The 17,818-nt window shown below is 44.4% G+C and overlaps 1 protein-coding gene across 1 annotated transcript in view; it reads right to left on the bottom strand.

Moving 5' to 3' along the window:
* The window catches only part of LOC122384316 (nephrin-like), a 59,839-nt gene that overhangs the window by 18,974 nt on the left and 23,047 nt on the right, over nt 1-17,818 (bottom strand). The window contains exons 3-4 of the mRNA XM_043371608.1: nt 3,791-3,923; nt 3,201-3,412 (exon numbers count right to left, since the gene is read on the bottom strand). Coding sequence (XP_043227543.1) covers nt 3,201-3,412; nt 3,791-3,923 — 345 coding nt within the window. The remainder of the gene's footprint in view (nt 1-3,200; nt 3,413-3,790; nt 3,924-17,818) is intronic.

Raw genomic sequence — 17,818 nt, 5'->3', positions numbered from 1 at the left:
ACAGTGCCAAATGACGCGGGCATGGAAGAAAAAGGACCAGCCGGCCGGACTGCTAGAAGGCTGCTGGTTTTTTTCTTGTCAGCTGTGTGAAGTGTGCCCTTGGACGGCCAGGTAAGGGACTGGAATGCAAACCTCGAAATGCAAAGGAATGGAAAGACAGAAGAAAGAGATGGCAAAACAAGTCAATAAAATCACTGGGCAATGATGAATCGAATGAGAAATCATAGAAGGAAGGAAGGACAAGAAGGAAAAAAGAAGAGGATAAATAAAGAAAAGAGAAAGGATAGTATTAATGTGAAAAAATAAAATACTTAAAAGCAAACCAAAAGGGAAAATATAACAACTGCTTAGAAAGAAAACTTGAAGAATGCTCTGGTCGAAACATAATGACATCGGCCTATATTATAACAAAGCGACGGACGAATGATACGGAACATTGTAGTCGAGAGAGAGAGAGAGAGAGAGAGGGAGAGAGAGATAGAGAGAGAGAGAGAGAGAGAGAGAGAGAGAGAGAGAGAGAGAGAGAGAGAGAGAGAGAGAGAGAGAGAGAGAGAGAGAGAGAGAGAGAGAGAGAAAGAGGGATATTCCTGTATTGCAGACTGTACCTATCATTCCTGTATCAATTTTTTATACTGAATACATATCTCTGGTACGCGTAACTATATAAATAAATTTTCAAGACCGAGGTCCTTACTGAATTTTTGAACGAGGCCGAAGTCCATTTTTTTTCAAAAGGCTCATGGCCCGAAGCATTATTTTGGAGTTGGCACGTGCGAGACGCTAGAAAATAACGCAAGCTGAGATGAATTTCTCGGCCATTTTTGAAAGATAAGCACAGTGCAACGGAGCAAGTTGTTCAATTTAGCTTATAAATCGTGTCATATTGCAGAATGTTAGTAAATTCATATATTTGAGCGGTTGAGCCATTCTGTTGAATTTGCATGCTAATCTAACGTCACTCCTAGATTAACCTTGATTTCACAGCCAGGCCATCACTTGAGAAATAACAAGCGGCAAATCCTTAAATAATCAAGACAGAACAATATTTTTTGCTACAAGGCTCTGTCGGGCGCCAGAATTCTGAACGGCAGGCTCACTCATCATGTCATTGTTAGCTGCTGAAGCTGGTGACGTTCCATATTGTTGTCTTACATTGTGTTCTCGCATGCTACGTACAAACTTCAGTAGTCTTTTTATGAGTCTTTCCAGATTTAGTAGGCGCATACCCGACTTCTTCCCAATGCAGGAATCGATCGATCAACATTGTACTAGATCGGCAGATATGCTGGCTCATGTTTCTTTTTGTACTCAACAGAAATAAACGTAAAAAAATGCCAATCCGTGTGTTACTTTTGTAGGTCTGCAAACAAGTCATCCACGTAATCATCTTAATCATTTGTTTAGTGCCTATGGCTAGACCCCGTGTGGAAGCATTTTCGATTCACAGTTCCTCATTATGAGACGTATGTATATACTTCTCTCAAAACTATCGCAAATCAGAGACCAGCCGACCAGTCTGATTTCGAAACGTGCCAAGCCGGTGTTCGTTGAATTCTGTCAAAACCATCACTTTGCACGTGATAATTCTAAAATCGATTTTCGGGCCGTGCGCCTTTTGAAATAAAATGGACTTATAAAAGTTTTGTACTTGACATAAGTTCCCCACTCAGCATTTCGGCAGATGATAAAAGACTGTACTGTCTCAAATGACCAATAGCTGGTTTTTGAGAGGAAGGAGCCTGGAATAAACTTAGTGACTGTCCTACTTCAAATGGCCAATAGCTGATTTTTAGAGGATCGAACCTGGAATCAACTTAGTGACCTTCCCAACAAAATCTTCCCAACAAAATCGACTACAGCACAGCGGTCCTTAGCATACAAAATCACCGATTAAAGTTGGAACCAGATAAGCACTGAATCAGCGCCAAGTTCCTCGGGCCATTCATTGTTTGCTTTCCGCTCGCTTTGATCAAAAGTGAAGTTCTGTCAAGTGTCCTCAAAGCAGCATTGTTTTGGGCCAAGGATGTGGCACTACAAAGATTTATATAAAAAATGGAACAGTTGTAAAAAGATTCGAAATGGGTGAGGGTTTCAGAGACGTCCTTGCTGATCTATTTTCAGAAGATTTAGAAACATGGCTTGAAGTTGGCTACAGTTCTTAGCTTGCTACAAACCAGCTTACGGTTAGTATCGAACCTTTACTTGCAGCACATAATGCTAGACAACGATGAAAAAATAAGGTCAACAATGAGGGAACAATCGTAACCACTCTGGCAGCCACCTATCATAAGCGGAAATATTCCAGCAATAATGAATTATTGATAATTGGGAGGCTGTTGTTTGGAAGCCAGTTTGGAACATGTCAAGGAGATACATAACTAATTACCATATGTACAGCCTTCTGCAAACTGCGTGGTAGGTATTCTTTCTTCGACAAAACCGAGAATAACGCGGATACTATGCTATCGGTCGCTCGGAAATCATAACAGCAAGATGCGCGAGACTCCGCACCTTAGATTGGCATTACCATCGCATTCATTTTCCACCCAGTTTGGCAGCAAAACCCAAAAGTTTATTCCCGTAGCTCAGTTGGTAGAGCATTAGACTCCCGGTAGTGAGAGCCCGGGTTCGAGACGCTCCGGCGCTCGATTGAGACTCCTGACGGGGATGGTCTGCGGTTGGTGGGAGCAGCCGCAGCCAGTTGAAGTCAGTTGAGTGGGACAGGCCGTGCCCGGCTCTGAAGGGCACGTTAAACTTTGGCATCTAAATTCTCCCGATACCCGGAATTGCGCGATCGGACGGTAGTGGTCGGGATCTACGCAACAAGCTCTGCTTAGCGTGGGCTCCGGCTCTGTCAAACCGTCCATTCAAACATTCGATCTAAATCTATATAAAAAACTTTTGCATTTTGTTGCCACACAAGCCACAAAGCATATACTTTGTTTAGTGATATACCCAATCAAAGGAGTAGAGCATGGCGCCTCTATTTTCAGTGAGTTCCGACCGACTGACAACATAGTCTTTGAGTTATTACTGGTTTTGTCGAAAAAAGAATACCTACCACGCAGTCTGCTTAGGACTGTACATTAGTGTACATGCTTAGTGTGTATCATCTCGTCACAATCTAAAAATTTCAGAGCATTCCTCTGAACCCAAGCACACCAAATTTATGAAGCTACCCATCAGCAACTCCCACCTACCGATTATGGTGAGGTTGACGCGGTGGTACTTGGTGGGCGTCAGTTTGAAGTCCACCCGACATCGGTACTCCCCAGCGTCGGCCTCTCTGACGTCATCGATGGCCAGCACCGGCGGAGACGTGTTCACCAGAAACTCGGCGTTCCGGCTGGCCAGGATAAAGCTGTCCTTCCATTGGACTCCGCCACCAAGTGAACCCTGACGCGCGTCATAGCTGCAATATAAAATAGATGCCGTCATAAGGCTTCATCGCTGCTTTAGAGGAAGTCAATTGTGCCACTGAAACAATACATTATTGTTAGGTACATTAATACATTCTTCGCAAATAATGAATTTATCAGTAGGGTTTCGTTAACCAGACAGTAATGTCTGCCATTTTTAATTACTAGCTACTCCAGCTTCAATCGTCTCGCTGTTTCCCTACCGATTACAGCTTGAAAATGAGCATATGCTATTTGCAACCTCATATTCCAGGAGTGATTGATAATGAATAGGTAGGCATAGATTTAACCAATATTTCACATATGTCAAATCCTATATTCTGCTCTCATAGATACGTGTATCATCAGCGTTCCAGCACAGCGATTCCCACCTGTAAATGGGCGCGCCGGAGTTATCCCTGTACCAGAGTACGAGCTCCGGCCGGTCGCCAGGCTTCTCTGAGGTCAGACTGCACGGAAGACTCGCTCTGCCGCCCAAAACCGCCAGTGCAGGCACCAGCGCGCCTGAAAACAAAGCGCCAGATAATGGTGATTAGTAAATCTGATTAGGAGATTCTGGCATACCGGAGAAATTTAATGTCAGTGGTGGTGGAAGAATAGCATTATCCTGGTGGTTGAGCTGGTGAACATTTCTCTTTTTCGAAGCGTTCGTCTCGAGTCATTCTTCTTACGGATGTTAGGGTTGCTGTGCCGATGCAGTGGTCTGATTTACGATACTAAAAAATTCTGTGAACAAGCTCAATGACACCCTGGCCTATATTGCTCGTAAGACACAAAGTTTGTGAGCTCAAGGGTAAGAATTGAGTAAGTTCTTTGGATCGGTTTATGACAAGAAATCAAGCTCTCATGAAGAATAGCCTATCTGTACGATTTCTTAGAGTGAAGCAGTGTTCCGCCGACGCGGTGGTGTTTTCAGAATGTCAAACAGCCATGAGCCAGACATTGAACTTCAGTTTAATTCTGCCTCACGAGTCATTGATTTTGTTCGGGGTCGAGCCTAGAGCTTGATTTAACCCGCGCACCGACGGGGGTCTGCGCCAACTTAGTACCGACGGGGGGGGGGGCGGATGACCGTCCCCCCCTGAGATCTCGAGAACGAAGCAAGATAGCGACAAGCGGTAAACGGCATCGGATACGCACGGTCAAGATCTACAATTTTTACTAAGGTCATTTTCAGGTCAGGTCAAAGATGACGTCACAGGGGTCGAAAAAAGTCAAAATGGCGGCGCTAAATATGGAGAGTTTTTCTCGAATAACTTTCGAATTAGTCAAGATAGGAACAAACGAAGGGCATCATCGTGATCCTCTCGTCAATCCGCATCGAATGATATATATGTTGACCTCGAACGGTCAAGGTCAAAGGTTGACCTCAGGTCACGTGACCTCGAGGTCATCATGTATATCATTCGATGCGTCTTGATGAGCTGAACACAATGAGACCATCCACGCGTCTGTATCTTGTTCCTGTACGGAGTTATTGGCCAAAAACCTTTGGTGACCTTTGATGACGTCACATGACCTCACAGCTGCCCAACAGCAAAACAGACCTCAAGGTAGTGAAGGTTGATCGTATATGAAGTCACGTATGGTATATGGGGCCATTCCGACCCGTTTTAGTGGTAAAAACAGGGAGTTGATTTTTCCCCCATTGACTTATAATGGGGAGGTCGCGAAATTGACCTGACCTTAGGTCACCGATATCAAAATTCCGAGATATACAAATTGTAGCTACTAATGACCTAATAACATCCTGCGACTTTCAAAGGCCTCCGACATCTACTGTAGCTCTGGCACGGTGACAAAGTTGCAAAAAAGTGACTTGAGGTTGGGTCATTCAAAGTGACCTGGTGACCTGGGGCCGTATTCACGTCGACTTCGTAAGTCAATTTTCTTTCGTAAGTATAATTTGGTATTCATGTCGACACTTCTTAAGTTTTTTTCTTACGAAATGTCTGGATATCTACAAAAATCGGTATTCACGTCAAAATTCGTAGGAATATCTTAAGAAATTCGTAAGAAGCGTTTGGTGCATTGAATATAATTAGATAAATAAAAGAAGTTGACCTTTTCCTCGACATCAAAAATGTAAAAAGCCGAATAATATATTTTAAAAAACGGTGAGCTTTCGGCCACTGGCCTTTATCAAACCAACGTGATAACAAATTATATTCAATATGTTCCTCGCTCGAGCACTTAGTAATATTACCAATTTGGTGCATTGACCTTAATCATTGAGATTTAGGGATCCTCCTTGTAGGGATTTACACAACTATCCATTGTATATAATTGATAGAGACAAGTAGAAAAACACGGAGCAAATAGTGCATGGGTGCGTTTCGATTATTGAATCTTCATCAGCATGACATACCCACAAAGAAAACAAGATATCTTGTTTTCTTTGTGGTTATGTCATGCTGATGATTTAATAATCGAAACGCGTCCATGCACTATTTGTTCCGTGTTTTTCTACAACTATCCATGCATTTGTGCATTTCATTTTAGTCAAACCAGCAAGACGCCTTTTGGGGCGACAAACGAGCCAGCGCGCGAGTGAGCCCCCCACACATGCACTGTACAGAAGTGCGAAGGACTTCCAACTGTTCCAAAAATGCGCCACTGTTAAGTGTTGGGGGCGCCCCTCTTCTACTGGGCAAGCCCAACTTCTGTATGAGGTGCCTTATTTCTTGACATTGATGGACATGCACTTTTAGTGGATGGGGAAGCACCTGTACCCCCATACATATAGAAAGTTACACCACTGGGGGGTCCGTAAGACCCCCCAGCCTTTTGGCCGCTGATCGGCTTGGCCGCTGACCAAACTTGAGCGCAATCAGCCCAGCTGTTCTTGAGATGTAGAAGCGGCACCCTGCACGTGCGCACGTGTAAAATGGTTCAAACTGGATTTTGCCCGGCACCCTTCGCACCGGTTCCTATAACCGTGTGCCAAGTTTGAGTGCAAACGGTCCAGGCGTTCTCGACATCTGGAAGCGACCCCTGCTCGTGCGCACGTGCAGTAGCACCTCAACCGTGACATATGACAACGCATTTCCTGGTAGGTGCCTACCCACATGCCAAGTTTCAACACAATCTGGCCGGTAATTGCCGAGTTATTGTAATAAGAACAAACGTGACACCTGTCTGTACTTTGCACGTGCAGCGGGTGGTCACTCACATCACACATGAATCAAGAGTACCCGATGTTTAGTAGAAGGGCTGCAGCTACCCTAAAAAAATTACCGCAAGTCAAACGTCCTAATGCAGTGGTTGCTGAGATATAAGCCCACTTTGAGAAATTGGTAGTCTCAAAAGCGCTACTTCTGCAAAACAGCTTGGACGCCCTTGACTTCTCACGTGGCACGTGCCACGATGGTCAGTTAGATGCATCAAGATAGTAAATTGCGGGTTAGAAGGGATGGGGCGGCCCAGCAAAAAGACCACAAGTCAATCAGTCCAGCGGTTGATGCGATATAGGCCTCCAAAAGCATTACAGGCCGGACCGGGCCGCTCATACTGATATTTTCCCGTTTTATTGAAAAGACTTCGCTTCAGTCGCTCGCTGGTAATAATTTTGCTCAATAATAACAGCCATTCTTAGTCCAGACAACCATTAGTGTCAATTCTTAAAATAATTCGTCATTTTAGTCTTAGCCTACTGCACTGAATTATCGTTGCGTCAGTTTACGACAGCTCGGTGAGTATTCGTAAGTCCACCATACCGTTAACATTATGTTCTTACGAAAAACTTAAGAAATTCTTAAGATGACACGACGTGAATCGCACTTACGACATTCTTACGAGAATTCTTAAGAAAAGGTCGACGTGAATCGCAAACTGTCTACGAGAATTTTTTTATTCGTAAGATATTTTTGCTGTCGACGTGAATACCAAATTTTCGTAAGAAGTAGGTCGTGCGTAAGAAAATTCTTACGAAAATGATCGACGTGAATACGGCCCCTGACCTTGAAAGGTAGGAGGTTCAAACTTGCACACCATGTGTAAAATTGATAAGGGAATAGTCATACCAAATTTCGCGGCGCTACGCGCCGCGGTTTTCCCGCTATTCGCGAAAAACCTCAGGGGGGGGCGGATATCCGCCCCCCGTCGGTGCGCGGGTTAACCTGTAGCATAGCCACAAGCAGGAGATTGTGCTCAGGCCATTTCTAACATTACTGAAAATGGCGACACTTCGCAAGCAACTTTAGGAGACCTTGAGTATTTTATGCGTCATCTGTAACTGTTGGTGTTTCCGCGACCAATCAGAGCAAGCTAAAATCGACGCTCATTGGTTTATTGGTCTGTGACGATTTGGAGGGGGCAGATAGATCCAGCTAATGTGCAGCAGCTCAGGAGGGCAGTGAAGGCTCATTTGGATGTCATTAGGCCAGTCTATAGTAAATGCTTTTATCCCTTCTAAAATACCTCGATTTATTCTGCTGCCAAGTGGCAATCAGCTCAAATTCATACCTTTGCCCGCAGTATTACGAAGATATACGATTTAATAGGTAGGTACTCACACTAATATCACCATGTTATAGCAGCCTGAGGTTATTTTAGCCAAATTTAGCCTACAAGCGCTTTATCGCTGTCGCTTTTTGTAAACCAGATCACTCTACCTGGTTTACATGCCCTGGTGTGCCGGATGTCGCGAACACTGGCGTTGCGAGCACTGGCATACACTTGGTATGAGCAATAGACATATTCTCGAGTGAAAAGGAGTGTCATTTTTATCTGCATCCGTTTTCTGTTCTGAGATTGAATTTCGTCTCGTTTACATGCATTGCAACTGTCCATTTGGGAGATATGTTTTCGCCCTCCTTGGATACAGTTGCAGAGCGAGGCGCTAGATATGTGGCTCGACTTGACTCTCTGGTCACGTGAAAATGTGTCATACCGATATGCAACCCTCTTATTTCGTCTATCATACATCCTTAAATGGTATGGCACTCGTAGAAGTTTCTAAGCACAGCTCAGGTTGATAAATGATTTCAGTTGCGAATGTTTTTTTCATGGTCTGTACAAATTGAATTATTACCTATTAGAGGTACCTTTGCAGTCCTCTCTCTCCCTCTCTCTCTCTCTCTCTCTCTCTCTCTCTCTCTCTCTCTCTCTCTCTCTCTCTCTCTTTCTCTCCCTCACCCCTTCTATAGCAGCAACACGTCACACTGCAGCGTTCGGTGAGCGGATACACAACACGCCCCGAGAGGACCGATGGAAGTCCGCCTGGTCCCAGGACAGATCAGTTCCGTCAACATAGCGGCGGGTGGCGACACGCGCCTCCCCTGCCTGCCCCCTGCAGACCGCAGTGAGACCATTCGGTGTGCGCCGTGCAGGGACGTGAGTGAATCCAAACAGCCCGCCCATCTGTGTGTGTTGTGTGCCGCCGAGCTGCTGCAAAGTGCCACAGGGCGGCACGGTTCGGCGGAGCTGGTCAATCTGTGTAGTCGGCTGGTTCGGATCGGATGGGCTTGCGGTAGAGCTGGCAGCCCGGCACTGCTGTTAGACGGCACTGCTGTCAGCCGGCACTGCTGTCAGTTGTCACTGATGACAGCCACCGCTGCTGTCAGCCACTGCTGTCAGCCACCGCTGCTGTCAGCCACCACTGCTGTCAGCTGACACTGCGTCGAAAGTCGGAACTGCTTTCAGCCGGCTCTGCTGTCAGCCACCGCTGCTGTCAGATATTACTGCCGCCAGTCACCTGTCAGCCGCCACTGCTGTCAGCACTGCTGTCAGCCGCCACTGCTGTCAGCTGGCACTACTGTTAGCCGGTACTGCTGTCAGCCGGGGAACACGCTGCGTAAGTTTCACAGCCGTCGCTCCAAATGGGAGTGATAGCGAATGAGTCAACCGTGACTGCGAACCAAAGGAAAACCAGGCGTAATATTTGCAAAAACTGTTGTAAGGACGTAAAAAGCCACACTCCAGCCATGGGCGCGACATACTCTTACTTTGTTACGAGCGAGCGAGCGCAGCGAGCGAGCGAGTTCATATACTGAATTATATTTACTAAATAATATTATAATACTGAATGTAATTATTTGTTGTAGGCAAAACAAACCTGAAAGATGCAGTAAAGCAATATGCTTTTTCTCAATTGTATGAGTTGAATGCCCAGTTGAACGCCAGGCAATTGCAAAGTTCCCCCCTTGACTGCAATCATCGTGTTGATAAGCTAAATCAAAGATACGTTGTTTTGCGTAAGATCTACATCAAAAGAACTGATGCCGATGTATCTGTCTTTGACGTCTTGTAGATTGTCGGTTGCTCGATTCCGGTGTAGTTCGAGACGAGAGCTTTAGTTGCCCTCCCCCTCCCCTTTTTTGATTTTTTTGATATATCTCCAGAACCGCTACGCCGATCGTCACCAAACTTTCAGTACCCTCCCTTGAATAGCTTTTGCACATTGTGACCAAAAATGTGTTCCAAAGGCTATGATAGGTTGGCCGCTAATAACGTCGGAGTGACGCCATTTCTGCCAATTTCGATACAGAAAAAGGTTTCGCGGGAAGAGCTGTCAGGCCCACAGCTTTAGAGATACAGAAAACTGTTTCAAAATAAAAGGTGTAAAATTAACAGGGCTACACAACTGCTATCTCGGATTTTTGAAGTGTTTGGATTGGGACCCCCAAAATAAAAAATAGACTTTTTGAATATACTAACCGAAAAATCCAACAGGTTTTTTGAATTTCGAAAAAAACGAAATATATGTGAAAGCCTCTACCGCCTTCTATCCACATACCAAAATTGAGATCGATACCTCCCTTTTTGGCCCAGTTATAGCGAAAAACCTGTTCAAAATTGATGACGTTAAATTTTCAAACTTTTTTTTTGCAATTCCAGATCAGGTAGCACAAAACAAAGACCACCATTAGACTTCCCGTGACGAGCTGCATCGAATCAATACCCATTTTATACAAAACTATCAACTTTGAAATTTAATCTTTTTTTACCTGACCTTGACCTGACCTCCACCAGAAAGAAAGTGACCTAAACCGTACCTGATGGTCTTATAACCAACACCATTGAGTTGGAAATGAAAAATTGACCATAAAACATGCATTGCACATTTGCAAACCTTAGTAAAGTTGGGTTCATGTGCTGACCCTTAGTGACCTCGCCTGTGACCTGACCTGGTATCATCAGTGACCTCTAATAGGTACTAGGTACTAGGTACTATAGGTACTACTACTAATAGGTACTACTAATAGGTACTAGGCAACTGACGCCTTATCGCTGTTTTTCGACAAAATACGTTTTACTCGGTGTTATAGCGCCTTCCCTTGAAGACCCGTGAATGGTAAAACAGTTTATCTTCGACCTGACCTGGGACGTCATCGGTGACCCCGAGGTCAATGAAATTCGGTTTCCTTCAGCAAATTCAACAGGGCTACCGAATCCCGTTTGAATGTTATGGATCCGTCCAGTAGTTTCGAAGATACGGGGGGGAAATACCCCCCCCCCACCGCGCGGAAGGTGGCCGGGAGGCCCACCGCCTGCCGGGTTAAATGCTCACGTAATAATATATCATTTTACACTTCATTACAAATGAAAGGGATAGGTATCCAGTTTGATTTAACAATCGTTTTAAACAATGCTTATTATTGTTGCTTACATTCAATGACAATAGATATGCCAAATATGACCTCAATTTCGGACCGTTCGTGGTCAATAAAAGGTTCCAGCATAGTTGAATTAGATACAAGCAAGAAACCCAAAGTAACCGCCAGGTAGCGTCGAGTGCGAGGCTAGCTGTACTACACGTAGGTCGTAGGTATTTTGTTTATTATCAAATCAAAACGACGAATATGCTGTAAGAACATCAAGAGGAGCACAAAAATGCTTAACACACCTACAATGCGTTTTCAAAGCGTTTGAAGTGCCCAGATCGCTGATGTTATGAGGTGTCTGGACAGAGATCAATCTCGCAATAAATAACTGGAACACCAGCTGAGCCGACCCTTGGCTGGTTGGTGGCCGTCCATCATTCCAGCACCGAGACTGAGAGCAGTTCTGATAAGCTCAGTGGCTCATGTGGCAGGGAAGTGGCAGATGCGTTCTGAGTCACGCCAAGCAGCTTAGCTTGTCATCTGAGAGCAGGCGAGGTCGCTCTAAAGCATACGGTAAACAAGCTTTACTGAAACATTTTGCTCACTTTGAAACACATCATAAGATAAAGGGCAGGTAGCGGTAACGCGTCTGATGCAGCAGCAATATGCCGCAGTTTGATGTTGATGACAGCGTCTAGACATTTATTACATTCGTTAAAAAGGCGACTTTTAATTTTCTCCCATTGACTTATAATGGGGAAGTCGCAAAATTGACCTGACCCTAGGTCATCGATATCAAAATTCCAAGACATACATTCTGTACATATTAGCCGTTTTCACGACGGGCTATCCGCTGAATGTACCTGATTTAACCAATTCTGCACCTAATTTCTTTTACAGCAAATATCTTTATTTTATGAATTCATTTCAGTGTTTTAATCAATGATGCTCTCTGATAATATGACAAAGCAGGCATATAAGCAATTAGTGCAACCCTAGCTGATAGCTGCTAAGAGACATACTGAACCTTATTTCGGACCAAATCTGCACCTAATCTGTACCAGATGTGCACCAAATGTGTACCAGATGGCCGTCGTGAAGACGGCTATTGCTGCTCTTATCAATCTCTGAAAGTGTCAAAGCAATCGTTCACTCGGTGTAGCTTTTGCAGACATTGAAAATGTTCATGCAGTGAGGTCACTTGACCTGACCTGGTGACCTGACCTTAACCCGCGCCCTGGGGGGCTATTTCCTCCCCCCCCCCACAAGACCTCTCGATATATCTCCAGAACCGCTGCGCCGATCGTCACCAAACTTTCGGTACCCTCCCGGACATCAATTTTACACATTGTGACCAACAAGTTTTCCAAAGGCTATGATAGGTTGGCCGGAAATGACGTCAGAGTGACGTCATGTTCTGCCGTTTTCGACACAAACAACGGTTTCGCGGGAAGAGCTGTCAGGCCTATAGCTTTACAAATGCAGAAAAATGATAAAAACGTAAAAGCTGTAAAATTAACGGGGCTACAAAACTGTCATTTCGGATTTTTGAAATTATTGGATTTTGACCCTCAAAAAACAAAAAAAAATAGATTTTTGAATATTATAATCCAAAAAGTGTTTTGAATTTCGGAAAAAAAAACGGAATATATGTGATAGCCCTTACCGCCTTTTATCCACATACTAAATTCTAGATAGATATCTCTTTTTTTGGCCAGGTTATAGCGAAAAAAACTTCAAAATTGATGACGTCAAATTTTCAAACTCAATTTATAGCAATTCTAGACCCCGTAACGCAAAACAAAGACAAATATTAGACTCCCCGTGACGAGCTGAATCGAATCAATACCCATTTTATGCAAAACTATCAAATTTGAAATTTGACCCTTTTTGACCTGACGTTGATCTCAGGGGGGGGGGGGGGCGGTCATCCGCCCCCCCCCCCGTCGGTAGGTACTAAGTTGGCGCAGACCCCCATCTGTGCGCGTGTTAAGGTCCTAGGTCATCGGTTGACCTCCCAGGTCAGGTCAATGACCCAAAAATCGGGGATATCGGGACCTGTTAGAAAGTCGTAAAGTGTGGCTACCAAGGGGTTTTCTGGGTTGCTGATCACGAATATCGTGTTAGTTTTGATCACAGATGATGTCGCTAAGCGTTTAGACCAGGTCAGGTCAGGTCAGGTCAGGTCAACCGGCAGGGGGCGTGACGGGTATTCGTAGTGTACCTGTCATCCGCCTCTGAAAGCTTCGTAACATGTTACGAAGGCACCCAAACCACTTCGTAAATGTTCAAATGGTTGCTAAATTCGAATTCAGCTCCAAAAACTATCCTAGAAACATGTAAAACTCGAAAAAGTGAACCGAGGTCACCAAAGGTCATTGACCTGGCCTGACCTTCAAGTGACCTTGACACCCACCCTAATGCATGGGAGCAACATCAAAATCACATGTTTGAACGTTTGAAACCACGAAAAGCTTGCAAACGCGCGGCTAATGCGAGCCGACATACGCAAAATCGCGATTCCGGCCAAACATGGTCTCGGAAAAGAGGTCACAGGTCAAAGGTTATTTGGGTCAGGGTCATGCAATTTTCAGGGTAGGTGTAAAATTGATCAATGCGAGAGACTGAAAGTTTCGTCGCGATCGGCCGCTTTTTATGCGAGTTATTCGCGAAAAACGTTAGGGGGGGGGGGTTGCATCAACCCCCTGTGCCGGCGAGGGGGGTTGACTTGGCCTATGCACAGATATAGGCCAAAACAAGCCTGGTAACAGTGGTCATGCATTAGCCCAGCTTCTGGTACTTCAGCGGGCAAGCGCACCATTCTCCCTGCAGTGCTGAGTTGGGCCGTGAGTAAGCCTCCGTTTTTTTTTATCCAAGCCGTGCGTGCAGTATGCAGGCCAGAGACGGTTCTGTTGGGGTCTAAATTATTGATATTAGATTAATATCATAAATATTAGATGGTCTAAATTGCGTTCCCAACTTGACATGATTTAAATAAGTTTCAAAAGTGTAGCTATGCTTAGGATAATAAATATGTCCATAAATGAAGTTTGAAGTTATGTGAGTGAAACTAAGTGAAATAAGTGAAATTAGCCTGCAAAAATAGTTATCTAATTCAGTAAAAAAAGATGAAAGAAAAGCAGCATGAGAGAGAAGAGCTAATAGAACTAAAAAGTTAGTTAGGGATGCTGAAGTGGCTAAATTATTATGAAATGTACAAGAAGAGTTAAGCAAGGCAAAGTCTAGCAGCACTATTTTTAAACCTTACCATCAGTGAACTCCGAGGAAAATACGAATGCATTAGCCTGATAAAAGTTGCATATAGGCCTTATGTAAAACTGCTTCCCATAAACATGTTTCAACTATAGATCTTCGAGCACTGCTGAACGGGCCATAAGGTCACGCACTGTCAAGCCGCAGTTTTATGGCGTCCAAACAGTTTTATCCTGCATCCTAATCCGCCTGCCGAGATCCTCATAAAGCAAGGACGATTTAGCTCGTGATGCATCAACACCCGTCTCATTCAAGGCCGCTGCCGAACAGACCGTGCTCACCCCGTTGGGACGGCAGTTATAGTGTTTCCACTGCAGGACATTTAACAGAATTAGATACGCGGTGGACCAGCCGCAGCGGCAGCGGACTGCCGACTCCACCCGTGCGGCGACTGGTGCAAAATCGCGGCGGGGTCGATCGACGCTACTGAGGCGCACAACCGAGACGTGACAGCGGCGTGCGGGGGGGCGTGCTCCGGGGGGGGGGGGGGTATCGAGCGGGGCTGCTGCTGAGTGATGACACTGGGACGGCCAGCACGGCAGAGCGTCCGTCGACGCTGATACCACATAGGGCAGCTCTACGGAGAATGTTAAATGGGTAGTGTTTAAACTTTTACAAAAATAAATTGTCTTTTCTTGTCTTGGAGTAGGCCGCATAGTCTCTCGGGCTCAAGCGTTCGTTTAACATATTGTGCTCGCATAGGATAACGCACGGGCATTTGACCCAGCTTGACATCCGACTGTGCTCGTTGAGCATTCGCACATTTTGCACACTGCTCTTTAAGAAATAATGTAAAGAAATAAACTAATAAATATGCGTTATAAGTCCAGCCTGCATGATTATTGACTAACTTTCGAGATAAATCAAATTTATATCAGGCTCCGATCTCAGATGAAAGCCATATTCTTGTCTGATATAAACATGTAATAATTCAACAGCAAAAGCCTGAAATATTTTGATTGTAATCTTGCAATGGCACTTTTGAGCATTATGAATGTAATTATTAGGTATGCTATTAATAACCTTATGCTCATATTAGTAATTATATTCAAAAAGAAAAGTACAAATTAATATATTTCGACTTGCGCCTTCATCAGAATATGAGATCAATTTGTCGACACGGCGAAATAAAACTAAGACGATTCACTGAGTACAAACGTGCATAAATAAACGGTGGCCTTCAATTCAAGATTAGGGTTACACATTTAGTAGGTCGAAATTCTATCATCATCATAGGTGTACATAAATAAACACAACATGACAGTCAATAAAACTGAACACGTATAATACATATTTAACACTTAGTAATACATATTTATAGAATGATATATAGTACATACAAGTGAATATGATACATAACAGTGAATATGATACATAAAGAATGTCATATAATATACATACATGAGACAATACATCATACATATAATGCATAAATACAATACCAGGTATGTTAAGTACAATACGAAATACATATATGGTACATAGAACAGGATACATATTTACATCGTATACCAAAGTATTTAAGTATGGTTCGTCGCAGAAGAGCCATGTGTATATGCTGGTGGTCTGAGGAGGGGCCAGGATGACGTGTGTGTGTTTAGAGAGGGTTTTTGGTTCCGAATTTCAATAGATTCTGATATCTTAAGGTCCGCTACGTCTTTGCACACTCGCTCGATGGAAATTTTGAATGACCGTGCAGTTATGTTGCTGGATGGGTGCTGCTGTGCCACATGGTCGCCGAGAGGTGTGTTGCGAGTTTTGTTTTTGGCGTTTCTGATGTGTTCGTTAAAACGATCCCGGACACGTCGCTTGGACTCACCTACGTAAACTGCTGGATTGTCGGTGCACATGTTACACTCAATTTTGTATACAGCGTTCTTTGTGTGACAACGACCTTCAAGTCCCGCTTCGCAGGTGGAACAGCGCCTTTGACCAGCCGGGCAGGGAGGGCTCTGTAGAGCTGATTTGGTTAAGTACTGGGTCAGTGTCTTTCCACTGACCCAAGCAACACGGGCCTGTAAGCCTGAGGCAGTGGCGCAGCCAGGATTTTGTTTCGGGGGGGGGTCATCGCCTCCAAAGCGGGCCCCCTAGTGTGCGGGCCCCCACCCATTTTTCAGAATCTCTCCATATTTCATACACATTCTGCTGAGCGGGCCCCCTTTACCTGCACGATAACCCTGAGCGAGTTTGAATAAGAAAATGTGGATAGAACAATAGCTCGGCAATCACCCGGTGTTCAATCTTTACGCAAATTGACCACGACAGAAATATGTTACTATGACGTAAGAATTCGTATCTTTCGAGGCCGAAATGTGCCCCTTCCGCAATATGCATAGCATACCTATATGCAATCGGAACTGTTGCCTGCTTCTGTCGGACAAGATACTAGTTCCATGTGCCTGTCCTAAGTCACCTATTGGCTGCTGTAGTAGATTGTGCCCTTATTCTTCTTCATTACGTGAATTCGCTCACAAGAAGTTTTAACCCTCGCCGGCACAGGGGGGATGGGTTTGATGCAACCCCCTAAAGTTTTTTTTTTCGCGAATTACTCGCGTAAAAAGCGGCTGATCGTAACGTAACTTTTAGTACCCTCGCGTTGATCAATTTTACACCTATCCTAGAATTTTCATGACCCTGACCCAAATGAACTTTGACCTTCTTTCCGAGACCATGTTTGGCCAGAATCGCGGTTCGGCGTATGCCGGCTCGCATTAGCGGCGCGTTTGCAGTCCTTTCGTGGTTTCAAGCGTTCAAACATGTGATTTGATGTTGCTCCCATGCATAAGGGTGGATGTCAATGTCACCTGAAGGTCAGATCAGGTCATTGACCTATGAGGACCTCAGTACACTTTTCAAGCTATGCATGTTTCTAGGCTAGTTTTTGTTAGCTGAATTTCGAATTTAGCAGCCATTTGAACATTTAAGAAGTAGTTTTTATGCCTTCGTAACATGTTACGAAGCTGTCAGAGGCGGTTGACACGTATGCACTACGAATACCCGTCACGATCCCTACTGGTTGACCTGACCTTACCTGACCTGACCCGACCTCGCCTAAATGTATAAAGACATCATCTGTGATCAAAACTAACATAATTTGTTCATGACTTACTTAATTACACGGGTTTTGCTGCATAACCTGGTACGTTTGACTATTGAAAATGGCATAGTTGAAAAGAGCATACCATTTTGTCCAAGATCCAATCATCGCTTTTGCATGACGAGCAACAATATTCTTAAAAATATAAATGTTTCAAACCTCTACATAGTAATTCATCGATGGCCCTCATTTTTCAATAGGTAACTTTACGTCCTTAATAAATTACGTCCTTAACCTATGTTATAAAAGACACTTGGCATGTTCTATAGAAGAACGCATGGTTATCAGACACGAGCACCTCGATGCGATGGATATTTTTCCCAAACCAAAATACTTAGCCGTCAAAAGGCAATCGACCGAAACGGATACATAACCCACGGAGTACGGACACAATAGCAGCCAAACGCCCACCGATCGAAAATACCCCTTATTCGCGTTGCGGAGCAAGCGGGTAACCCTAGCGGGCCCCATTTACCCGAGGGCCC

The sequence above is a fragment of the Amphibalanus amphitrite genome, unplaced genomic scaffold (genome assembly GCF_019059575.1).
Source record: "Amphibalanus amphitrite isolate SeventyFive unplaced genomic scaffold, NRLGWU_Aamphi_draft 000186F_arrow, whole genome shotgun sequence".
Taxonomy (NCBI): Eukaryota; Metazoa; Arthropoda; class Thecostraca; order Balanomorpha; family Balanidae; genus Amphibalanus; species Amphibalanus amphitrite.
The sequence above is the reverse complement of the archived record's forward strand: the minus strand, read 5'-3'. Positions and strand labels throughout refer to the sequence as shown.